This window comes from Adiantum capillus-veneris, chromosome 18 (assembly GCF_014529385.1).
Source record: "Adiantum capillus-veneris isolate H3 chromosome 18, ASM1452938v2, whole genome shotgun sequence".
Taxonomy (NCBI): domain Eukaryota; kingdom Viridiplantae; phylum Streptophyta; class Polypodiopsida; order Polypodiales; family Pteridaceae; genus Adiantum; species Adiantum capillus-veneris.
Window position 1 is genome coordinate 116,394,320 of NC_140948.1, and position 26,725 is coordinate 116,421,044.

General features: G+C 43.9%; 1 protein-coding gene across 1 annotated transcript in view; it reads right to left on the bottom strand.

Annotated features, from left to right (window-relative positions):
* The window catches only part of LOC147436260 (Cytidine/deoxycytidylate deaminase family protein), a 51,424-nt gene extending 27,332 nt beyond the window's left edge, over window positions 1–24,092 (bottom strand). Inside the window, exon 1 of the mRNA XM_086489189.1 lies at window positions 23,440–24,092. Coding sequence (XP_086345315.1) covers window positions 23,440–23,790 — 351 coding nt within the window. The 5' untranslated portion in view covers window positions 23,791–24,092. The remainder of the gene's footprint in view (window positions 1–23,439) is intronic.
* Between the last annotated feature and the right edge of the window lie 2,633 nt (window positions 24,093–26,725).

A 26,725-nucleotide genomic window follows, 5' to 3' on the forward strand; every position in this document is an offset into this window, starting at 1 on the left:
TCTCACTAAAGGAACGGAAGGCTCTCCCTTCCGTAAGTAAAAGGAGCCCTTGAGCACAGTTCGGAGCACTCATCTTGAGCAAAGTTCAAACATTCATTCTGCTGCACCTTACAAGAAAGAGATTATGAGTCAGGTCAACGAGCTTTTAGAGAAGGGGCTGATTCAGCCTAGTTCATCCCCTTTTTGTTCGCCTGTACCTCCTAGTGCAAAAGAAGGATGGTTCATGGCGCATGTGCATTGACTACCGTGCCTTGAATAAGAATACCATCAAGAACAGGTTCCCCATACCGAGAATAGATGACATTCTTGATCGGCTTGAGGGAGCGTCATTATTTACAAGGATAGACCTAAAGAGTGGCTACCATCAGATATGCATTAGGCCATAAGATGTCCATAAGACTGCGTTCAGGACAACATTTGGTCTCTTATGAGTTTCTGGTCATGCCATTTGGTCTCACAAATGCTCCTGCCACGTTTAATAGAATGATGGACAAAATCTTTAGACCACATAGAAACTTCGTGGGTACCTTCTTTGATGACATGATTGTCTACTCAAAGTCTGAAGAGGAACATAGGGATCACTTGACCGCAGTTTTCAATGAGTTACGTAAGAACAGGCTACTCATTAATGCGAAGAAGAGTGAATTCTTTTTGCAAGAGATTCACTTCCTTGGGCACATTGTTTCAAAGGATGGGGTACGCATGGATCCCGCCAAAGTGGAAGCAATTAGGTCATGGCCAGATTTGAAGTCCGTACATGACATTCGAAGCTTTCTAGGCTTATGTTCCTACTACAGGAGGTTCATCCGAAATTTTGTTGAGATTGCTTCTCCACTCCGTGCACTGCAAGGAAAAGGAGTTACTTTCAAGTGGACAGCCAAGGAAATGTTAGCCTTCAAACACTTAAAAGAGAAGTTGACTTCAGATTCGGTAATCATTTTGCCAGATCTTTCGAAACCTTTTGTGGTTCAGTGTGATGCGTGTGGCCATAGTCTTGGTGCAGTTCTAATGCAGAACGACCGAGTAGTCGCATATGAGAGCAGAATTCTTTTGAAGATCGAAAGGAACTTGCGAGTCTATGAGAAAAAATTGCTGGCAGTAATTCATGCTCTCACTAGTTGGAAACACTATCTGCTAGGGCCTGATTTTGTTGTCCAAACAGATCATCAAACCTTGCGATATTTTCTCACACAAACGAAGTTGTCTGAGAAGCACATGCGATGGGCAAACATCTTGTCAATGTTCCATTTTCAGATTGTGCATGTGCAAGGCAAAAAGAACGTGGTGGCTGATGCGTTGTCACGAAAGCCCCAGATTTCAACAGTGTCAATTCCGTACCATTGTGAACTAGACGAAATGAAGACACAATATGCTGAAGATTCAGATTTTGCAAGGATTTATGACCAGCTTGTTGATGGGCAACATCATGAGCACTATATGCTTAAGAACGACTTTCTCATGATGCATGGAAAGTTATGCGTTACTAAACAGTTACGGCCAAAGATTTTGATGGAAAGTCATGCTCCACCTTATGCTGGGCATCGTGGAATTGATGCGATAGTGAAAGGGGTTGAGGCATTCTTCTATTGGCCAACTTTGACTCAAGATGTTGACACATTTGTAAGATCATGCTTAGTTTGCCAAAAAGTCAAATTTGACAGGCAAAAGCAACCAGGATTGTTGCAACCATTGCCGATCCCTGATAGGCCATGGAAAAGCATAGCAATGGACTTTATCTTTGATCTTCCAAGGACTCAAATAGGCAATGATGGGATTTGGACTATTATTTGTAGGTTCAGTAAGCAGGCCCATTTCATTCCTACGAGGAAGAAGATAAAGCCAGAACACATGGTCAGATATTCATGAGCAATATCTTTAAGTATCACGGGATGCCTCGGTCAATTGTCAATGGCAGGGATCCACGTATGACAAGTCTTTTCTGGAAGGCACTGTTTGAGAACATGGGCACTACGCTAAAGTTCTCTTCTTCATTTCATCCGCAAACTGATGGACAGTCAGAAGAGGCAAATTCTATTGTCCTGGATCTGCTCAAATGTTATGTGTCAGAGCACAAGGCAACTTGGGAACATCATCTCCCATTGGTTGAGTATGCTTACAATAACACTATGCATACGTCAACAGGTAAGGCACCATTTGAGATAGTGGAAGGAGGGAAGAAAGTCCCGCCCATTTTGCAGACTAAGGACAAGATTTTTGAGGCAGACAAGTACGTCCCAGATGTGGATGAAACATATAGGAAGATAAAGATTGCTCTTGAGAAGACTCAGGCTAAGCAAAAGAAAGTTGCTCATCGTCACCGTCATGAACTTGTATTTTCACTTGGTGATTGGGTGCTTTTGCGCTTTGAAAAGGCCAGGTTAAGGAAAAGGAAAGGCAAGGAACGTTTGTTTCCTAAGCTCAGTATGCGATATTATGGTCCTTTTCAAATTTCAGAAAAGATCAGCGATGTAGCTTACAGGTTAAAGCTACCCGAAGGCAGGAAAATACATAATACTTTTCATGTTAGCCTTCTAAGACCCTTTGTTGGTAATGTGCCAGAGATATGCTTGATGAGGAACAGCACGAAGTGGAAGAATTGGATGAGATCCTTGTTCCTGAACAGATACTGGCACATAAAGAAAGAAAGTTAGAGGAAAGGTTGCTAGACGCTTTTGGTGAAGTTCAAGAACTATCCATCACTGGATGCCAAATGGATGGAAGAGTCTGAATTGGTTGATTCACCTCAGCTATTGCGATTGTATCTTGAAGCCTTTCAGATGGAATCCACAGTGACTTGATGTAGCCTTTTTGGAGCAAGGCAAGAGCATGGTTCATGATGCTCAAGAGAGTAGTTAAGCAATTGTATCTACTCTTTCCATACAGAATTTAGCTAGAGAAGTTTGTGCTCGAGCGTACACTAGAAGACTAGAAGACTTCTATGCTTGATATATGTGTCGTAGCCAGGTTGGTGGGATTGTATAATCGTCCAACACTACATTTCCGGAAGCATGTATATCTTGAATTCCCATCATAGAATATACGTGATATCAGGAGATATTCGCATGTATTATCGGCATGCAAGCGAGGTCGCTTGCAGTATTTCAAAGGTGAGGTGTGTCACCAGGAGGTGTATTTTTCATGTTGCCTTCCGTAGATAAGTACTAGATATTTCTATTTATTTTTATTTTTACTTGTTTTCCTCGGAACCCTTGAAAAGGTGCAAGTGGACATTGCATGGCCAGTGTGAAGCGGCTGCGGCCGAATAGGTTTCTCGCATCGGGAGTCTAGGTCAGTCGGTCGGTCTGGGACTGGTTGGGCAACGTAGCACTGAATTCTGATGAGTATGGAAGCTTGTGTGCGCCAAATGAAGTCTGGGCCACTCGAAAAGTCACTTATAACTTTATAAGTCAGTGGGAACTAGAGAATTAACTCAAAGGGGCAAACTAGACACTTGGCAGGAGGAGAGCTGCCTGCAAGACACCTCAGCAAGAGGAGGCGCCCAAGAGAGAGAGGGGGCTGATTTTTTTCTCATAAGTGACCTACAGTGTGTGTGAGTAGTGGGTGCAGGTCTACAGCTTTAATGGAAATCTTGCCTTCTCCTCTGTCTCATGTAGCACGATGACTTGCTCTCGTGCATCTCTCTCTCCCCTTTGGCACATATGGTAATGCCCCACTAGTTGGGCTACTCAGATGAATATGTACAGTTCTGGGGGTTTATGTACGTTTGCCAAGGCAAGAGCCTTCTGAACAGGAACCGGATTAGCTAATTGCTAATCCCCCACAAATACGCACAGTTCCATCGCGAAAGATTGCGAGTTTGGAGAGTTTTCTCGCGTGAAAATTCGTCCAATTCACAAGGGAACTGTCCCATTGTGTGCGAGAGCCCTTGGGACGCGCGTAGGCGTGTTCACTCTACTAAAAACGATCCGAAACAGGGAATTACAGCCTGCTGTGTTTTTCTGCAGGTTTAGGGTTTTGCACCTAAACTGCAAGAGAACACCACGGGAGCCTCGTGAGAGCCTTGGGATGTGTGTACAGGCTTTTGGACACCCAGCAATGAAAAACAGAGAATTACAGCCCGCTGGATTTCTGTGACAGCTCATCACAAAGCTTCCAGATAGCGAGGGAATCCGCCCTAGACAGGTACTTTTGACCTATAGGGGTTTTTGCGCCGTTATGCCAAAATCAGGTCGGAAACCTGCGTTTTCAGCCCTCGCCAAGTTTGGACAGCTTTGTGAAAGCTTGTACTAAGTGGTCGGATCGTCTACCTTAAATTGAATAAAGAAATACCGAAAGGGGCGCCAGTCTTTGGGGCCTACAGGGTGTCGGTCTCGTGTGCGCAGTGACATTCTAGTCGCTCGATGCAACTGTGTTTTCTTTCCTTCTCAGTGCTCTGTGTAAAGTTAAAAGGTAATTGAAATAGTACCGCCCTCTACGTTGTACAGGCCGGTTATAACTACCTCGTCACTCCCCCCGCAAATAACCTAAAACGGTCCGGGCCATGAGCTCAGAGGACTGTACAACCAAACGCTCCCCAGACCGCAATCTGCGTCTCTTGGAGGTTCAAGCATACAACCAAACACTCCCCAGACATCGGCCTGTGTCGTTCAGAGGTTTTCTAGCATACAACAGAATGCTCCCCAAACATCGGCCTGCGTCATTCCAAGGTTTTCAAGCATACAACGAAACGCTCCCCAAGCTTCGGCTTGCGTCGTTCCGAGGTTTTCAAACATACAACGAAACGCTCCCCAAGCATCAGCCTACGTCGTTCCGAGGTTCAAACAATACCAAACAGCAATATAAAGAAATACCGAAAGGGTATCTTCGACATCGGCTTGATCATCTACGGGCGTATGATCCTTGGAAGATCCATTCATTCCAGCCATCATTCGGCGGTTGCACACTCTAGAGGGGGTGGTGACTTGTGGTTTGCTATGGACACACCTATGCAATCATCAAAGAATTTCACACGAGATATGGCCATGCTCATGGCATATGGGATTCCGACATTCCCGGAGAAGACACCACCATCTTTGGTGGACAGACACTTACCACTTGACCTCGACATGTCAAATCACTTGCTTACACAAGAGCATCTACATGAACTTAGGGAGAAGATCTTGGATCTCTTCTCGAACAAATTCATTACTTGGATCTACAGACTCGAGTGGGACTTTAGTGCTTTAATCTCTCTTGGAGAGTTTACCCACAAGATGCGGGAGATCTAGCATCATTACGCGACTACATCCGGAGTCACCAAAAGCCTGACTTGGATGGTAGTACAGTTGCTCTTCTACACTCCTAATCATTTGGATTGCTACCTTCAGAGTTGCTTACAATCACCCTCGGTAACCTTATAGCAAACTTATCCCCCGACCTCGGTAGTAGGCCACTCCCAACTCAACATTGAGAGCCACACGAGATGAGGTTTGGTGGCATTGGCGTGGATTCTGTTTTGGTCGACATCGGAGGATTGGAGCAGGAGATACAAGCAAGATGGCACAGACAGATTGGTCTGGCCTTTCCTCTTCTTAGAGGTTCTTCACAGTGCAGACCGCTCAATCTGACTTCCCTACTTCATACAGGATGATTAATCATTATGGTGCAGACAACTTGGTCTGACCACACCTCTTCTCATAGGCCCTTCACAGTGCAGACTGTTGACTCTGGCTTTCCCCTCATCTTGGATTACCCTACCTACTGACAGGACACCATCCTACGGTGGTCCCTGCGCTCTCTCGGTGATTGCTGCAGCTTACGGTAGCTTCTTCGAGTTACATTTAGCCACCTAGCCACACTGGGTTGCAAATTCATGCATTGACATACTTCCGGTCATACTGATGACGGTTCCTTGGCTTCTCCATTTTCTCCAAACGGTTTGACTACAGACACCACAGATCCTATTGGGCAGGACACTAGTAGGTCTATTGGCACTTCTTTTACGACAAGGAGTTATTTTCACACTCAGTTCGGGACCTTCACGCAATATCTTCACCCTATATCGGCGGAGTACAGCAGCTTGCTACACTGCTCGTGACAACACTTAACCATGGAGATCTCTCAGAGGTTGGGACACCCCAGACTGCTACAGACATTCGAGCAGACATCTTCATCATTTGCCTTACATCTTCGACTTCGCGCGGTTTGTTCCGCATCCGGTGCTGAGAGGGGATGTTAGACTTACATCACTCTCCTACTTCACAGGTCTAGGGCATACATGTACAGCTAGTGTGCCTCCGGACTTGCCACTATTTGCATATGCATTTGGACCGCACTGTCTGGCCGCCCACTTCTGGGCCAACCGCCCACCTTGTCCGGGCGCCCTCATAATTCAATTATTTCTTATTGGGTTGTGGGGGATTTTTCCAGGCATTGCCCTACCTCCCCTTGGGCACCTATTTATGGGGCCAGGGGGGTACCCACTTCCACACTATCTGATCATTGTGTATTGGGTCTTCTTCTCATGGTAGTCATGGGGGCCTGATCACCCCTCTTCCTACACTGCGTTTTGGTGTCTCTCTCTCTCTCTCTCTCTCTCTCTCTCTCTCTCTCTCTCTCTCTCTCTCTCTCTCTCTCTCACACGCGCACTCTCACACAAGGTTCTATTTATTCTTACAAGGGATGCCAAAAGAAAAGCCCCAAAAGCTTCTAACTTAAAAGCAAAATAGTCCCAAAAGCAACAGGTCCCAAAAATTGCCAAAAGCACTCGGCACAATTTGCGAAAATCCGTGTAGTCTGCCACATCATCCGTTGCTTGTGCAGTTCGTGGAAATCCATGCAATCTTCCACGTCATCAATTGTCATCGTAGTTTGCGAAAATCCGTACAATCTGCCATATCAATAGTCGGTGCAGATTCCCGAATTCTGTATAGTTTGTCCTGTCACAAAGTGATGACGTGGCAGGCAGTACGGATGTGGGCAGAATGGTTGACGTGGCTCTGCTGACATGGACAAGCGGTACGGACGTTGACGTGGCACTAGTACAGACAGTCCCAGCTTTTCCCATTGACGTGGCTGTCACGTGACACATCCCAACCCTATGTGTCCGTGGGCAAGCTACACCACAGCAGGGTTCAGTCAGTCTAGATTAGCAGTGATCTGGCACTTTTGTGAGTCTATTCGTAGACCGTGCATGCCCAGTCACTTAGCATAGATGCATATTCTCCGGTTGCACACAGCATGATCATCGGAATTTCCCATTAGAAACCATTAGTATCAGTTAGGGGAATTTTCCAGTGCAATAACCCCCCTCAACAGTAGACCCTCGCCATCCACTCCTTCCCTTTGGTGTTTCCTCCCAACAAGCCATCGCCGACAAGTCCTCTTGCTTGGCGTTTCCAACCTCAACAGATACATCCCAGCCAGCGTTTTTCAGCCCTTGACAAAAACGCCAGCATCATTGCAGATTCAGCGTTTTTTGAGCCCTGTCAAAAACGCCAGCTCAGTAGTAGCAAAAACGCAGAATTCAGCAGTTGGATTCTCGCAGTTTTCAGCCTATGATGCAGTAGCAGATCAGCCCCTAGACGGTTGCAGATGTTCCCCCCATTTTCAACCAAGAAAACGCAGCAAAAACAGTCATTTTCAGCCACCGAAACAGTCCCGAAATTCAGTGATTAGAAGATCTCAGATTTCAGCCATCAAGTCGTCGTCGTCGTCATCGGCATGGTCCCATTGCATCAGTCCATTGCATTCGCATTGTACGCCTTTGTGCAATCAAAGTAGACCACTCTTGCCAACGAGAGTGGGGCCTTCGGAGGAGGGTTTTACAACCTCTCGGGTGTCGTATCTCTTTTCTCTCCTTCTCTCAGTCTCATTCACTTGCACGCACAATCCACTCACTTTGTTCGTGACCACAGCACTCTACAGACGGAAAGCTCTCTCTTTCCCTAAGAACTAAAAGGAACCTTCAGCAATAAAGATCACTAATCTTGAGAAAATACAACATTCATTCCGCTGCACCTAACATTGGTATCAAAGCTTTGGAAGTGTTCTGCATTACTCAAGTAAAGAACCACAAGAACCACAAGAATTTTTTTTGCTTGTTGCGATCGCACGAACCCAAGTTTACTTGGGCGTGGCGATTCCTAATCGTGTTTTGTTGAAGAGTGACAAGAATCCCAAGAAAGAAGGGCTTGTCCAACCTCCCCTTGTGTCTCTTTTTCACTCATTGAGAGCTGACCGTGCACTTAGCGGCCGGCCAATCGTCGTGAGGTGGGAAAAAGCAACCTTGGTGTGAGCGCAAGGCCGCCAAGGGGTGCGCCCGCAGAAAAGGGTAGAACTCGGGTGAAGAGAAGATCCTTCTCTAACTCGATTTGCAAGCAAAAGAAAACCTCAAGAACCCCAAGAACCCAAGACCCTCAAGACTCAAGAACCTCAAGAACCCAAGATTCTCACGAATCAAGACCCTCAAGAACCCAAGTTCCTCGTGAACTTCAGAACCCAAGTTCCTCGTGAACTTAAGAACCCGAGACCCCCAAGAACCCACAAGAACCCACGACTTCAAAATGATCATCACTCGAAGCGGAATGGATACTTCACTTGGAATGATGAGCATGAGAGAGGCGAAGAAGAATTTTCCCCACCAGGAGGTTTTTCCGACCCTTCCCCATCTACGACAACGATTGCACTAACTCCAATGGAGGAGTTGAAGCTGTTGTTTATGGAACAGACGTTACAACGCAAAGCAAGACATGCCGCAAGAATGGCAGCCATAGCGCGTGAGTACGAGCAAGCACGCTTGGAAGCCAAAGAACGACAAGCCAAATTTGATCGTGAATTCAAAGAAATGGAACGCAGACACGCAGAAGCCGAAGTAGAAAGACAAGCAACGAACAAAGCAAGACAAGCAGAATTTTATCGCGAGATCAAAGCAAGAAGGGAAGAGCGCTTGCGACTCTTTTCTCCAACTCAGGCACAGATGCACCAGAATCGGGAAAAGGAGACTCTGTCAAACTCTTTTTATCCACAGCATGACACACAGGATTTGCATGATTGTGAGAAGCATGATGATTTGAAGGATAATGATTTACATGATGATTTGGATGACAATGACAAGCATGATGATTTGCATGTTGATGATGTGATTCTTCACAAGGATGATGTGTTAGTGGATGCTTTTATTAGCGAAGCTAACCTCGTTGTAGATTCGATCAATCACGAAGATCAGATCTTGGCTTTCGAGTCGAGGTCCACAGATCCCCCACAAGAAGATTCGATAGATCCCAAAGAAGCGATCTTGGCTCTCGAGCCTTGGTCCAAAGAACCCTCACAGAAAGTATTGTGTGTTCGCATGATTGATACGTACGCATTGTTCAAGTGTTTCATTTGTGACGCTTTCCTGTATTTTAGTCAGCATCGTTATGTGATCCCTTTTACTAGGCATGACATATTGTATGTTGAGCACGTTTCTATCATGGATGAGCACGAATGTATGCGGATTGTTCATGAAAAGCTGAAAAGTTTGTATGTAAGGAAGTCGCATTCCATGTCTCTTCCTTGGCATGACACAGTTTCCGAGAGAGCACATGATAGTATGAGCACCAAGCAAGGGCATTTCCATTGTGATTTGCCACAGTTGATTGATTTCGATCAAACAGAAAAGATTCGATCGCATTGTTTGCATGTGTTTGATGAACGGGTTGTCACTCCGTCTCTATGTTCATCTACATTGCATACACAGTCTTTAGAGAAGACAAGATTTTTTTCCTTCACTTTACATGGAATGGGTATGTTCATGGTTTTGTGTTGGAGATGGTTTCAGGAATTTTCAGCCATGGAGATTCTTAAAGACGAAAGAAGCCGGATTCTAAACGAAGTTGAAGCATCGAAGGAGCCACAGAAGACTTTGTGTCGCTTTCGGCGCGGCCCAAAGAAGCAAGCGTTGCAGACCTTTATGAAGTTCAAGTACCGCACGACCCACACATCAGAGTGGGCCGGCGAAGAGTCCCTTCCAGGATTCCGGATGCTGTTGACGATCTCCCTCGACGCCATACAGTTCGGTACCAATACCTCACTTTGAAAAGGAGGAGATGTCACGTGACACATCCCTGCCCTATGTGTCCGTGGACAAGCTACACCACAGCAAGGTTCAACCAGTCTAGATTAGCAGTGATCTGGCACTTTTGTGAGTCTATTCGTAGACCGTGCATGCCCAGTCACTTAGCATAGATGCATATCCTCCGGTTGCACACAGCATGATCATTGGAATTTCCATCAGAAACCATTAGCATCAGTTAGGGGAATTTTCCAGTGCATTTAGCCTATTTTCCTTTTTCACTTATTATTTTTAAGTGACTTTCCAACAAAAGTAGGTAGGGCAATTTTGCTAAGTTAATATATAAGCAAACCAAAGTTCACACTTTCGGGCAGAAGAGGCAGCAGGAGCTTCCCGCTCAACAGGCAACTTCTCAGCAATACCCCCCCTCAGCAGCAGACCCTCGCCATCCACTCCTTCCCTTTGGCGTTTCCTCCCAGCAAGCAATCGCCCACAAGTCCTCTTGCCTGGCGTTTCCAACCTCAGCAGATACATCCTAGCCAGCGTTTTTCAGCCATTGAAAAAAACGCGAGCATCATTGCAGATTCAGCGTTTTTTCAGCCCTGTCAAAAACGCCAGCTCAGCAGTAGCAAAAACGCAGAATTCAGCAGTTGGATTCTCGCAGTTTTCAGCCTATGACGCAGTAGCAGATCAGCCCCTAGACGGTTGCAGATGTTCCCCCCATTTTCAGCCAAGAAAACGCAGCAAAAACAGTCATTTTCAGCCACCGAAACAGTCCCGAAATTCAACGATTAGAAGATCTCAGATTTCAGCCATCAAGTCGTCGTCGTCGTCATCGGCATAGTCCCATTGCATCAGTCCATTGCATTCGCATTGTACCCCTTTGTGCAATCAAAGTAGACCACTCTCGCCGACGAGAGTGGGGCCTTCGGAGGAGGGTTTTACAACCTCTCAGGTGTCGTATCTCTTTTCTCTCCTTCTCTCAGTCTCATTCACTTGCACGCACAATCCACTCACTTTGTTCGTGACCACAGCACTCTACAGACGGAAAGCTCTCTCTTTCCCTAAGAACTAAAAGGAACCTTCAGCAATAAAGATCACTAATCTTGAGAAAATACAACATTCATTCCGCTGCACCTTACAATGGCAGTCGTGGCAAATGCAAGAACACTAGGCTGATCTAGCTGCAAATGCTAAACGCTGGCTGTCTTGGCTAAAAACTGAAAACGCTAGGCTGGTCTACTGCTGGTTAGTCAATGCAGCAAGGAACTGCAACAGGGAGTTGCGGTCCGGTAAAGCTAAGGGCTGAAAACTGAAACACTGGAGACTGTGGGTTGAAACGCTGAACTGCTGATGCTGAAAACGCTAGGCTGAACTGCTGAGAAAACGTTGAGGAGCTTGAGGGTGCCTGCCAATCTGCTGCGGTGCCTGCCTTTTCTATGTCCCTGCTTCTTCTGCTTCTCCTAGTGCCCAATGGGTTTCATTTATAGGAATTATAAGCTAGGTAGCGTAAGCTTCCCAACAAACTTACAAAAAGAATTCCAAAAGTCATTTTAATAAAATGACTTATAAGAGGTGTTTCACGCGGTAAAATGCTTGTATGATGAAATGACTTCTTGTGCAAGAGAGGGTATGCAAGTGTGATTGGCCTAGACATGCACGTCCTGCTAGAGGCTCACAAAGGTGCCAGGCTCAGTCCTAAGTTAAGACTCATGCTAGACTATGGCAGAAGTATGTCCACGTGGCACAAGTGAAGTGCGCACGTGACAAAAAATGTGCATAAAAAGAGAGCTTCTCTTCTCATTTTACACTTCCCTTCTCATTTTTAGAAGTGCAAGCGCATGGAAAAGCCATAGCCAAAGCTCTTTCACACACCACCTTCTACACACACATACACACACCTCCCCCTCCAAGGGGAGCCATGGCCAAAACCCTAATCAAGTTTATTAAAACTTGATCTTCTTCTTCACATTACCCTCCTCTCTCCTAATTCTCAAGCTTTCTTTAGCTTGAATTCTTTTTGCCTCTTGCCATTCTCTCATTCCAAGTGGTCTAATTGGTGGTCTCCAAGCAAAGTGAAGAGGGAAAGAGTCGCCTACATCAACATACTTCTTCAATACTCTCCCAAATCGAGGAGAAAACTCTATCATATACACAAGGTAATGTTTTTCTTGTTCTCTTTATGCTATTTCACTTTCTTGAAAGTGATTTACTTTCATGCTTACTTAAATTCATGTTTAAGCTCTCACATTTTTTATAAGCAAGCCTTTTGCTTGAGAAGAAGAAATAACTTTTTAATTTTGTTGTTTTCTTCTAATTATGGTTCATTACTAATCATAATTAATCATGTTGCTAACAACTAACCACGATGTTATTTCAAGTTCCGTTATTTCAAGTTTCTTAGACTACCAGACTAATATGGCATAGAGAGAGTAGAAAGCACTCTCTTTAACCATAAGTGACTCGAAGTCATAATTATCTAAATATTTCAAGTTCCGTTATTTCAAGTTTCTTAGATTACCAAACTAATATGGCATCAAAGAGAGAAGAAAGCACTCTCTTTAACCATAGGTGACTAGAGATCATAATTACCTAAATAGTATGTATGATGAAATGGTGACTAATATTCTTAATTATCTCTTAATCTCCCGCATAAACCTTTTTATTGATTTCTAAGTTATTTTATACTTTTACCTAACGCCATAAATCAAAGGCAGCTAGATAATGGAGTTATTTTTGGAACTAACTTTATTTTCCATGAAGGGGAACTATAATTTTTCCAAAAGAGATGCTTTTGATTTTGTATAAATTATGTGTATGAAAGTTTTGGTGACATACTAAGTTAATCAAGAGAAATTGAGTTTTGAAGGGTAAGTTTATAATTACCAAAGAAGTTTTTCTTTGAGAAAGAAGATTCCCAATTCCCAGTCAGGTCGTTCTCTCCCTTTCCTCTTGCCAATTGAAAAGTTCCAAACTCTTTAAGCCTCTCCTAGTTGTGTGATTAATTCTCTCTACGGAATCAAAAGGTAAGCCTAAACTCTATCTTGAGAAGAATTTGTTAATCATTCGTACTTCATTACATGAGCATTTTGCACAACACTAACATGTCCACTTTTAGGAATTTCACAATTTACTCTTACACTATCCCTCATGAAAGGATTCTACTCTTACATAAACCATCATTAATCTAGAACAATTAATTAAGAGAAGATTTAGATTATTTGTCTTAAAATCACAAGTTGATGCATTCTAAATAAATGTTAATGTTTACTTCTTATGGTTCACACTTAAGGTCAGTGTATAGAGCATATGCATTGTTCATTTCAAGTTTGTTTTGCAATTTCGACAAGGAGAGTTAGGAGATAGCTTCACGAAAGGGATTCCCGTGTTGCTTGAACATAAAAACTCCCGTCGCTTCCATGGAGATAATACTAAGGGATTATAAACCAAATGAACCTAATCTAAATTTCAACTAGGATTAAAAACTTTACCGAGAAGATTTGAAGTGGATAGCGTTAGTATAACATAGAAGATTTAAGTGTGAACTTTGTCTTACATATTTGGAAAAAACCGGCGCAGGTGTTTACCTGTGAGATGCAATGGGAGATGGTCCTTTTTCGCTAGGACTGATAACCGTTGGTCTATGTTTTGAGCTCGGGTGGGATTGCATGGGAGTGACCTCAAAGCGATAAGGAAAGATATTTCAAGGTTAAGGGTTTCGTAAGAGAAAAGTGAATGCTATCACCCCCTTGAGTTGGCATCGAAGAGCGGGAGGAGTACTGTCTTGCTGTCGATCTCAAGAGGGAGGGATGTCACGAATCGTGGTGTATCCATTTGGAGATGGTGCAGTCGGCGGTCCCTAACATGGCCACCAAAAGTGATATCAAAGCGCAGTTTCTATCCTTGGCATACGAAGATTTTTTGTATGAACTTTTGTAGGAAGAGAGTGAGGTATTGACAAACTGACATGGGAATATTAAGAAGAGAAAGATCTTCACTTTGTGTAAGAATAAATGGAGATAGCAACTGTAGAAAAGAATGAAGAAAAGAAAGAGGATATGATAAAGAACTTTGTTTACCTCATCTTTCCTACCAAAGAAAAGAATTAGGAAATCTACAAATATGGAGATCCAGTACAGTATAGTTCTAGAATAATGCCTTGGGGACCATTACTATGATTTGGATAATCTCTACCTAGAAATGGTGATAGAAAAAAAACTGGGAGTAGGTCCCAAGCATTCTTGTTGGACCCTTGTTGAAAACAAATTGGCATTGTAATTTGGGCTCGCAAGTCAATTTTTTTTAATCCAAGTCTAAAATCTTATATTTTGCTTTACTATGAACCCTAGAGATTTAAGGACAATCCTCTGAAAAGCATGAAATGAGGGAACTTGGGAAAAAAAAAAAAAAAAGTTAAAGAAGAGCTTCCCTTGACCGCTAAGTATTTCCCAAATGAAAATTTTGGATGAGATAAAGAGAATCTATCTTTTGAAACATCCGAGTTTTTATAAATCTACCCTGAAGTATTTGTGAACCTATCACTAAGAGAAAGTAGTTTTGTTTGCCATAGCCATAAAATAGGCCACGAACTCACAAGAGAGAGAACTGGTCGGGACTCGCCTATAGCTAACACTTCAAATTCGGTTCTTCCTAATACACAAGCGCCACTAGCACCTCAAGTTGTCCCTGTACCAAATCAGATATACTTGCTACAACACTGGTAGAATTTTTTGGGCGTGACAAGGTTTGAGGGCCCTGCTCCAATCTGTGCAACCACATTGATTTTTAGGGACGGGTGATGATGTGCCTACTCAACTAGAAGAATGGATAATTCAGATGGATGACTACTTTGCTCTTGTCGGCTACAATGCAATTGCTCGGGGAATAATGAGGAGAGCTAAGTTAGAAGGATCAACAAAAACATGGTGGAAGCCCAACCGCCAATCTCGCTAAGTAGCAGAGATGACCCAAAGCTTGGATGAGTTAAAGCATCGTCTCAAGAAGAGATATCCTCCCCTAGATTATTCCACCACTAAGATGAACGAATTTCTTTCTCACAAGCTAGGGAATAGGTCTGTTGAAGCTTACTATGAAGAGTTTGTCCGACTTTCACGATATGCTCCTCTCATGACAGAGGAACAATAGCTAAGTCGCTTCATCCTTGGGCTTGGAGAAGATTTCACTCCCTAAGTAGAGTCCCTTCGACTTGCCTCACTCCACAGACGCTCTAATCCGGGCCAAGTCAAAGCATAAGAGCATTTTTCACAGATGCACTACAACCAATAGGAAGCGAGAATTTCCTTCCTATCCCAGTCAACCATGTCAAGCAACCAAAGTACCATGTATACCAAAGTCACTTGCCCAACCCCAATCACCACCGCACTTTGTTCATGTGAATGCTCTTTCAGTCACTCACAGTGGAAGGAAAATTCAATGCTATGAATGCTTGGAATTTGGTCATAAGAAGGCCCAGTGTCCTCAAAGAAATGACTCTAGTAATTCAAATCTCCCTGTTAACCTTCAAAATCCACCCACTCCAGGCGGACAATTCCAAAACCTTGGAGCAAGAGGAAGAAATCCAACCCAAGCAAGAACTCCCCCTACCACTCATTTTCGTTCTCAAAGGCCAACCGTCAATACACCTAGATCAGCATCAATAAACTTTATCTCAGTAAAAGATGAGATAGTTGAAGAAGCCAATGTTTATGTTACCTTGGATGCTAGTAACTGGAATCGGCAATTCCCCATTCTCGAGACTAAAGAAGAGTATAAGGATGGAGCTAGAGAAAATTCTAAACATGAAGGAACCGAAGCTGCTATATAGAGAATAGTTTAGGAGATTTTGGTTTAGTGGGAGGACTATCCCACTGAAGGTGCTTCCTATGAAGACCATGAACATCTTATTTCTCAATTTCTCATCTTTTTGTAATGAGCTCTCTCCTTTTGTGATCATATTAATCTTCCCTAGCCGATGTAATCGATAAAAACAAATTCCATCTTGTTATCTTTTTGTGTCACTCAAGAAATGCTACGTTTTGTAATACAACTGTTTTTGCTACATAATAACAAGATTAGTATTATCCTTTGTAACTAAGCTAGCTACATTTGTATTTCTCTCAAAGGATTCTACAAAATACCAGACATAGGAAGCTAAGAACGAATTTAATTGTATTTGTCAAGAGAAATCAAAAAAAGAAGGATTTAAGACAAGAACCAAGATCTTACTAAACGATGAACTTATTAAGAGATACAACGAAGATGGATTTTTTACAAGTCAATCAGCCCATCCATCACATGATCACAAAAACAACTATCACAAGCAGGACAAATATTAGTCCTTTCATCCATAGGAAGTATTCGCTGTGAAATTGTTGCACTGATCTCTCTAGTATGAGGTGGGAAGTTAAAGGTCCCTCTAAGAGGTAAACCAAAGTGAGGGTAAAGATATATCTTTTGATGAAGAAGAAACTGTACAAGCAAAAAGACTCGCTCGGAGAACCCACGATACATCGACCTCATCACGCAGTAGTATCAAGGACCCAAACCCATTGCTTCAATTATCATAGCCAAGCGAACATTGTTGCGAAAGTGATCCCGACCTCGAAGTGTCACCCTTGTTATGTCTCGGAACGTCCACCATTGAGCTATTGAAGTTCCCAAGTGAGGGAAAAGACGGTGCTCATACCGCTTCACAAAACCTCTCCTTACAGATTCACTTGTTTGCTGCAAATGAGGAATGGCCACATAAAAAACTAACTCTTGCCTCTAATACATAAAGTAAGGTAATGAGCAAAGAGAGTGTAAAGGATTGAAAAAGCCAAGAAGATGGAAAGAAGAGAGGAAGGTTGTGGTAAGAATACTGAAAGAGACGAGGATAGATTGTGCCTTATATAGATGAGCAAACTACGAAGAATGAATTAGCGTAACAGAGAAGTTAAAGAAAAAACTTGGGAATAAAGATTTACCACCTTCTTTTATTGTTTCGAGCTGACGACAGCTCTTTCTTTTTGTTGGGAAGTTTGTAAGGGCCTTCTCCTAGCCCTTACGCAAGGCCAACACATCTAAGCCACCGACTTAAAAAGATGAAAAAGAAAAAAAAAATGTTCGAGAAAAATTCGAGTTCAACTCAAGCACCAAGGTATACTCACGAGCCGCTTCCAGCTTACGCCACGGGAATAGGGGCATAACCAATGCATAGAAAATTAGCTTTTTATTTTGAGAAAGTTAACATCGGGTTTAATTCAAGCACCAAGATATACTCACGAGCCGCTTTCGGCTTACGGCGCGGGAATAGGGGCATAACCAATAGACAGGAAATTAGCTTTTCATTTTGAGAAAGTTAACATAAAGAAAAAGATAAGGAAAAGAAAAAGATAAGGAAAAGAAAAAGATAAGAAAGAAAAGGAAAAAGAAGATAAGGGTAAGAATGAAGTGAGTATTGGTCCCAATTTTGGCAGCAGGACACATTAGTTAGAATCTGTGAAGATGCTTCTTTAAAAGGCTAGATAAGAAAATGATAGGGCAGGGCACGTAGAGAGAGAGAGGGAGAGAGAGAGAGAAATATCTGCAGGGTGTCACGACAGAGAGAGACAGTCCGTGTGCGGAGACGATTGGACGCTTCGTGTGGGAAAAAGGAGCAAAGGATTGGACGCTTCGTGTGTGGAGCTGCCCCATGCACGCAGGGATCCAAAGGAGGTAGGATGTGGAAGGGTGGCAGTACGCGCGGACTGCGTGTGTGCCTCAGTTGGATGTAGCGATTGCGTGCTGTGGAGGTGGCCCATGCACGCACGGATGCAAAGCAGGTACGCTATGGAGGGTGGCAGTACGCGCCCAGTGTGTGTTGCTAGTGCTCGACGGCAAGTTTCTCCAGAGGCGTAGCCTTATTCGACAGCGTGAGCAAGAGGCACAGGGAGGAGAGGTTGGTGTAGCTATCGCAGGAACTGCATCCACAGAGTAGCGGGGGCAGCAGGGAGGGACGGCGCACACGGAGCTGCATGCAGAGAGTGGCGCGGGCAGCAGGGAGGGACGGCGCGTGCACCGGGTGCAACGGAGACAAGCCTTAAGGTCGAAGGGAATCTCCTAAGATAATTAATTAATGGAAGGGTCGTAGACCCAGTATGAGGTGAGTAAGTAGCTTGTTGAGAAAGTTTTGATAAGTACGATAAGTTATCAAAGAAAGTTAAGATAAGGAAGATAAGCCATAAAGATAAGTGAAAGCACTTTTTAAAAAATGTGCATAAAAAGAGGGATTCTCTTCTCATTTTACACTTCCCTTCTCATTTTTAAAAGTGCAAGCTTAAAAGTAAGCTTGAGAAAGCCATAGCTAAAGCTCTTTCACACACCTTCTTCTACACACACACACACACCTCCCTCCAAGAGGAGCCATGGCCAAAACCCTAATCAAGTTAAGTTATCTTCTTCACGTTACCCTCCCCCTCTCCTCTCTCCTGATTCTCAAGCTTTCCATAGCTTGAATTCCTTTTGCCTCTTGCCATTCTCTCATTCCAAGTGGTCTAATTGGTGGTCTCCAAGCAAAGTAAAGAGGGAAAGAGTCGCCTACATCAACATACTTCTTCAATACTCTCCCAAATTGAGAAGAAAACTCTACCATATACACAAGGTAATGTTTTTCTTGTTCTCCTTATGCTATTTCACTTTCTTGGAAGTGATTTACTTAACAAAGTGAATGGACACTGTGCGTGCATGTGTATGAGATTGAGCGATAGAGAGAGAAGAGAGATGCGACACCAGAGACGTAAAACCCTCCTCCGAAGGCCCCACTCTCGTCGGCGAGAGTGGTCTACTTTTAAAGTGGTACAATGCGTATGCAATGGACTAATGCAACTTGGACTATGCCTGCCAATGACGACGACGGTGGTGACGACAACGACTTGATGGCTGGAATCTGTGGTCTTCTATCTGCTGAATTTCGGGACTAATTCGGTGGCTGATGTTTGACTGTTTTGGCTGCGTTTTTATGGCTGAAATTGGGGGAACTTCTGCAACCAACTTGGGGCTGATCTGCTGCCGTCCCTTAGGGCTGAAAATGTTGTGGTTCCGATGCGGGTTAGGCTGAAAACCAAAAATGCTGATACATGGCTGATCCTAGCAAAAACGCTAGTGCTGATCTGGGTCAGGAAGTCAAAAACGCTACTGCTTGTTGATGCTTGCAAAAACGCTAGTGCTGATCTGGGGGCTAGCGACCATGGGAGGAAAACGCCAGGTTGTTGAGTACTGCTACCAAGGCGGTAACTGCCAAGACAGGAAACGCTAGGGGTGCTTGAGTGTTGGCAAGGATGGGAAAGCCAAAAACGCCAGGGGTTCTGGGGGCTATTGCTGAGAAGTTGCATGTTGAGCGAGAAGCTCCTGCTGCCTCTTCTGCCATTCAGTGCTAACTTGGGTTTGCTTATATATTAACTTAGCAAAATTGCCCTATCTACTTTTTTTGGAAAGTCACTTAAAAATAATAAGTGAAAAATGTCAAAAATAGGGAAAATAGGCTAAATGCACTGGAAAATTCCCTAACTGAATCTGATGGATTCTGAAGGGAATACTAATGATGCTGTGTGCAACCAGAGGATATGCATCTACACTAAGTGACTGGGCATGCACGGTCTACGAATAGACTCACAAAAGTGCAGATCACTTCTAAATCTAGACTTGTTGACTGACTGAACCCTGATCATGTTGTAGCTTGTCCACGGACACATAGGGCTAGATGCGTCACGTGACAATACAGCGTGCTGAATTTACTGTTTTTGGGCAAGAATCAGAGGATTTATGCTAGTGGAAGTGAGTTCCAGCAGGGGAATTGGTTTTGCGCAAGTTTTGGGGCTGTTATGCTACCGAAATTTGGCCAAAACAGGTGGTGTCAAGCTGGATACAGGTGAAAATTTCCCAAGACTCTACTTTGTAATTTACCCTCTCAAAGTATAAAGAAATACCGAAAGGGGCACCAATTTTGGGGCCCACAGGTTGTCGGCATCTGCTCGGAGCATTCTAGCTTCCGAGCCGTGTGTGCTTAAATGTTAATTCCCGTCGCAAGTTCCCTTTGAAAAGTACTCTCTCTCTCTCTCTCTCTCTCTCTCTCTCTCTCTCTCTCTCTCTCTCTCCAAAGTAAAGAATTTTGGGTGAAAGGCAAAGCCTACCGCCCCACGAGCCGGTTTCATCTAGGGCATACATGTACGGCTAGTATGTCTCCAGGCTGGCCACCCATAGCCTAGGTTGCTCCTGGTCCGGCCGCCCGAGTTTGGGGCCGGCCGCCCACTTTTGTCTGGGCGCCCACATATATTTCCATATATCATTTTCTGTTGGGTCGGCGATTTTTATCAGGCCTTGCCCTACCGCCTCTTGGGCACCTATTTATGGGGCCAAGGGGGTACCCACTTCCATATCTCTCATCTCACAGAGATCACACATCTGATTGTATTGGGTCTTCAGCTCATGGTAGTCATGGGGGAACTCATCGCCCCCTCTTCACCATCTCTCGCATTTGTGTCTACTGTCTCTCTCTCTCTCTCCTCTCTCACGCTTGCGCACACGCGCACTCACATGGTATCAATTGCCAGGGTACATGCTATCAGGAGCCTCAGGCTCTGCCTATTCTGAGGTGCGACATCGCATCAAGTTCTTCTCCCAAGGGCTGGATCAGCCAACGTTTTTGCAACTGGAGCCAGGTCTGCACATTAGCAAGGCAAGCGCAGAAACGAGAGTCATTTCTATCCAGGAGGACCTCACCTCAACCTGCATTTTTTGCAAGAAACATCAGATGTGTTGATTTCCCTACTAGCGCTACACTTCTGGGACAGTTTCGTCGCCGGAAATGCCCCTCCTCCATTTGCGTTTTTGACCTTCATCTGCATTTTTGAGTTTTCAGCCCATTTTCGGCGGTTTTATTGGTCACTTTGTGTCGTTGACTCTCTCTCTCTCTCTCTCTCTCTCTCTCTCTCTCTCTCTCTCTCTCTCTCTCTCTCTCTCTCTCTCTCTCTCTCTCTCCCCTTTTTTTTTCTTCCGCACACACGCACTCTCACAAATAGCCTCGGTTGTCCGCATTCTTTGGACTTCCCATGAGAGCTTGAAGATTCTGACATGTGGTATGTGACTAGAGGTACAGATCTTAACTCTTTCCTCGAGGGTGGAGCATTTTAGAGTTTTGCTACACTAGAATATCAAGAGCTCCGATATGGAATGAGAAAACAGATTGTCCCTCGGAATAACCCTTGAATATTTTGAGCTAAGTTGAGTTGTTTTGCATATATATTGTAATCACGGATGACTACTCTTCTTTCAAGAAGGGGGAATGTCACAAACTGCTGACATATGCCATTGAAGACCCGGCAGGTTAGGGTTTCCCAGACCTAACCCTAGCTAACTTGCAAATCCCGGCCAAGGGGCCTATACCCTAGCAAGAGCAAAAGAAGACAAAGGTCCCACCAACTTATAGTTCCTCGTCGAGAGGCCCAATGTTTCAGAGTTCCCAATCAACTTTTGGGACCTCCGTTCGACGGGGCCCAACTTTCTAAGAGTAAAGCAAACCCCCACACAAAAAAATCAACTTGCGTAGTCGATTGATGACGAGGTAGTTGTACAGACCCGCCAGATTTGGACTAACATGCTAACGTGGTAGACGATACCGACGGCGGCGTCTCACACTGCTAACGTGGCAGACTATACGGATTTCCGAATTCTACGCTGGCAGCTTTTGGACATCTGTTTTTAGAGATAAGATGCTTTTGGGGACCATATGCTTTTAGAGTTTGAAGCTTTTGATGTAATTGCTTGAAGAGTTTGATGCTTTTGATGTAACTGCTTTTAGAAATTGATGCTTTTGATGTAGCTACTTTTAAATGGCCAAGGGCCTTTAATACGAACTCAAGGCTCGCTCTCTGGCATACTCCCGCGTGGAGATGCAGAGTAGGTGTGATGTCGTTGTACTGAGTTGAACCAATAGAAAGTAAAACCGAAAGGTACGCCATGCTTTAGAACCAGTACTCTCTTGGGGTGGAACTTCGCCCCTTTGTGTCTCGTGTGCCGTGCATCTCTTTTAGTTCAGTTGTTTTGAACTGCTAAAAATCTTTTCAATAGTTTCCGAATACCAATAGCTTATGCCTTTACCCTCAGTTGAATTGTTGGTGCGATCAGCAACGAACCCTTTCTACAAATATTGGTAGAGGGACAAATATGGGTAGTAGGGAGGAGTAAGGGTTGTTTGTGGTTGTGCCCAACTGAAGTGAGGTAGTTTTCTCATGTTGAGAAATATTTAGCCATGTTTAGCTCGAGGTTTAAGCTTGTTTCCATGGTCAATAGGCTCCTACACACGGGGAGAATTTTTCCCAGCATTGCCGATATTTTCCCTACAGCCCTGAAAGTATTTTGGTGCTCCTTTCCCTATTTTCCCCACTTATTAGGTCATAAAGTTTCCTCATATTTGGCTGACCGGCACCCTATAGGGTATATAGGAGTGGGCAAGGTACTTAGGGAGAGTGGTATGTGCAATGTGCATAGGTTCTGGTATGTAGGGCGTGGCGCCCTTGGTGGGCAGCCCTAGGGTACCCAAGTGGGCAAGGAGGGAGGAGATCCATGATCGCTAGAGGGCAACCACACCATGGGCAGCCTTGATCCCCTACAAATTAGCTCTCTTTCCAAGAGAAGTTCGATCAAAGTCTCATGTGCAAGAGCGGATGGCAGTAGCACGATCAGTTGTGTGTACCTAGGGTCTATTCTTCCACGCATGTCGGAAAACCCTTTGTCAACTCTATGAGTAGTTTTTTATCAGCAAGGAGAGCCTTTCCCAGATCTTTCTTTCTCTCTCTCTCATATTCAGCTCCCTCTTTCTACCTCAGTGATCTCTCTTCTCCAGAATTGCCTTGTATATGTATGTAGCATTGCAAATGTTCTTTAGTGTTAGAGAATCTTATCAAAATCGAGCCAGATCGGAGTTGAGGTGTCCACAAGATCGAGGCCACTTTATGTCTTGGTTGCATCTTTCACTGCCTATTCTTACACATTGCCGCCAAATTTACATGCTTTTTCAAAGTAGGATTGGGCTGGTTGCTATGACACACAAGTGTTCACTAGTGGTTTTTGTTTCATGCTTGGCATATCTTGGTTGAACAAGAAGCAACCTACAATGGTCACTCTAGTTGTGAGACACAGTTTATGGCACCTTTCACAGCTACGGTTGAGTGTGTTTGCTTAAGCCTTAGACGCCTTTTGACTTATGTATGTGACAAAAACTAACATTAACTGCCTTCTTAGAGTAAGCATAACAAGCTTCATGGTGTTTGTGTTATTCTCCATGTAGGTGCATGCTTCATTGATTGCATGCATGAATCACATAGCAATTGTTGAGTATACGAGCCTATATGTAAGTTTCAACAAGCACCAATTGTTGTGTATATGTTCAAATGCAAGTATGAATGCTTGAAAGAGTATCAGGTGCTAACCTCAGCATGCGGTTCGCCAGCCTTGGGGTGAAATCCTTGTCCAACTATGTGACCATCCTTAACAATAACACATCCAACCATAGGGTTGGGAGACGTGAATCCCGAGGCCTTTCGAGCAAGCTTAACACAAATGTGCATATACTCTGCATCCGCCTCAGTTGCCCCAATGGGTAGAGATGCAGACAAAACAGCCCGAAGAGGATGCATTCTAGGCCTCAGTTCTAGAGCAATCGATCCCAAGTTCCATGGAAACTGATAATTTTGATGTTGCATTGATGCGGTCAGCCGAGCACAACCTAGTGGAATGCCTGTCAGCCGTGCTTGTTGGGAAGGTAGCGCTATTGTTGCCATGGGAGCACCACGACGAGCAAAATGAGCTGCACACTGAGCTCTACTATGTCAGCAAGATCCTTTGAGATGGGATGATGCCTTGTAGTGAAGTTGTTCGTTACAGCCCATCCGACAGTGAATCTGCAATGGTTACATCTTTGAACGATTTAAACGTGGAGACGTTCGCCACAGAGAACGAGGTACAGACCCACCTTTTCGTTAGGCAGTGTTCAGACTGCTTGGAACATGGAGTTGGGCAGGAGCGTCTTGGTGATGTCGGAGATAGGATTGGCTTCGAAAACGTTGTGCATGTGACTGCCCATTACCCTCAGGACTACGTAACACATAGCATTAAAGAGGGGGGTAAGGGGATCAAAGGCGGAGAAGTGCGCGCACAAAAATCGGGGAGATTGCAGTCATAGATATACACTTAAAAACTAAACCCGGTCATATACTAAACCCAAGCAGTGTCTATGTTTTAATAATAAAACCCAATAAAAATTGCCCATGATCACAGCATGTGTGCGCGGGTGAGATGGTTAGACCATGCGTCTTAATCTGGGCAACAAGGCCCTGGGTTCAAATCGAGTCGACGTCCAATCCAATTTTTCGCGCTGACCTATCCCTATTTTGCCTCGATTCTCGCGTGTCCGGGTTTAATCTGTCTCGCATCCACTTTCCCGTCCCCCCCCCCCCCCCCCCCCCCCCCCCCCCCCCCCCCCTCTTTAATGCTATGTGTTATTTAGTGTTGTGGGGCGTCAAACCTTGGAATAAAATGAAGTCCATTATCGAAAACGCGAACATATGTCAATCATCTGACTGCACAGACATGGCAAGAGCAACTTAACTAGTTGCTCCATCTCTATTCGGTGCTTTAAAATCTGCAGCATTTAGCTTCTATGAACAACCAACAATGTGAATGAGCTATGTAATGGAAAAGGGGCGGCAATGTTCCTTCATGTGCAGTATGAATGGTCCTTAGATGAGATGAACATGGAAATAGGCACACAAGAAGACCTTCAAACTTTGCACGAGAGCCTATCGTTAACGACGATTCATTGTCGACTATTACAACGAGTGGGACTCACGCCTCCAAACATGATATATAACCTTGCATAAAAGCAATGTCCATTTTGTGAGCTCAATCTTGCATGAGCACGTTCTACACTCTCCCGTTATCACCTCGGCCAATGCAAGAGCATGTCTACAATCATGGCTTATAGTGTTGGGTTAATGCTTTGCGTCAATGGATTTGTCCTCAAGTCACGCTAAGCGCAAGACAAATAAACGGGTACTTCATCCACGTGCCTTCAAATATTAAGGTACTTCGTCCATTTTGTACACCATAATTCAATTCCTAATTATGTTGCTAAATTGCAATCAAGACACGACATAGCTATGCTAACAAATCATGCTTAGAAAATCATACTATTGGCATGCAAGAAGGAGAGAATGCTAAGGTTAGTTTGCATTGTTGGTAGATTGAGAAAGTAAGGCTCCTAAAATGTTTGAATGGTCGGGTACCAAAAAGGTAAGAGGCTTAGTGTTATCTATGGTTGCAAAAAGAGAGAAGTTATTTGAAGCCATCTACATATAAAAAAGAAAAAAAAAGAACCATCACCATAACTGAGCTTTTCTTGAGCACTACAAACAACGAAAGTGAGAGCGTTTTAGAGAGCGCTCCCCCATAGACCTATTAGAGATATCTATGAAGAATGCTCAAGAGAAAGAGGTGCAAGCCCATAGTGAGAGGGATTTCCCGGTCCTAGCCCTATCGGAAATTTCCTTCACAATCAATGCACTCAAAAAGACAACATTCTAAGCATGAGCTTAACGTGCTCTTCTCTTTGCCTCCATGAATAGGCCACATTTGCATACACGTCGAAAGCAGTACCAAGCACAATGTTTTCTTCTAAGATCCAATGACTAACTATCTCAACATGATTTTTGAGAAAGGTTAGGGTGGATAGATTATTGAAGCATTCTGCGTGTGTAATAAGTAGAGAGAATAGCACAATGTTAGAGTTGAAATGCTCTTGACTATTAAGTTTAAAATGAGTGAATACAAGGTTGAATTATATAGGCTCATTTGGTGCTTATGTCGGTGGGGTATGTCATCAAGGATTGCATCATCCGGTAAGTCACTTGTAGAGAGTCACATGGATTATTGATTACACATGGTCTTCACATGTTTTATAAATGGCTTTTGACACAACATTGTCTCAAGTGTAGAGGTTGTTCTCACAAGAGATGCAACAAAAGGCCGCATCCTAACAACCCTCCCCTATGTGGGTTTTGTTGCTTAATGTAGTGCAAACACACATTTTATCCTCTCAAAACGCACAAAGGGATAGAGATACACACAATTGCCTCCCCTTAACACAAAGGGTGTAAACACACAAACCTCCCCTCACACGGCAGGGTATAAGCATGCACAAGCCTCCCCTCGAACAATTAGGTGAAGGAGCACACTAAAGATCATCCAAAACACAAGGAAAGATCCACGATCCTCCCCTACACACATGAGGGTAACACAAATTGAGGCTACACATATTCACAGAGTTGGCTTTTTGCTAGTTTTTTGAGGGAGTTTTGTCCTCACATAAATTTGCAAGTTGTTGTTGTTGTCATGGGGCCATGTTGGTATTGTTGTGGATTTTTGTTCTTCATGATTAATTGACATTGTTTGTTGTCATCTTAGTTTTTTTGGTTGATCGATACTCATCATTGGATTCTTGACAGGTTATGCTTTGTCGTAGACACACATTGTAATTATTTTTTAGGAAGGTCTTACCATATGAAGAATGGCAGTGTCTAATCCCCTTATATATGGCATAGATGCACAAGCATGGATATGTGTGTGTGTGTGTGTGTGTGTGTGTGTGTGTATATATATATATATATATATATATATATATATATATATATATATATATATATATATATATATATATAT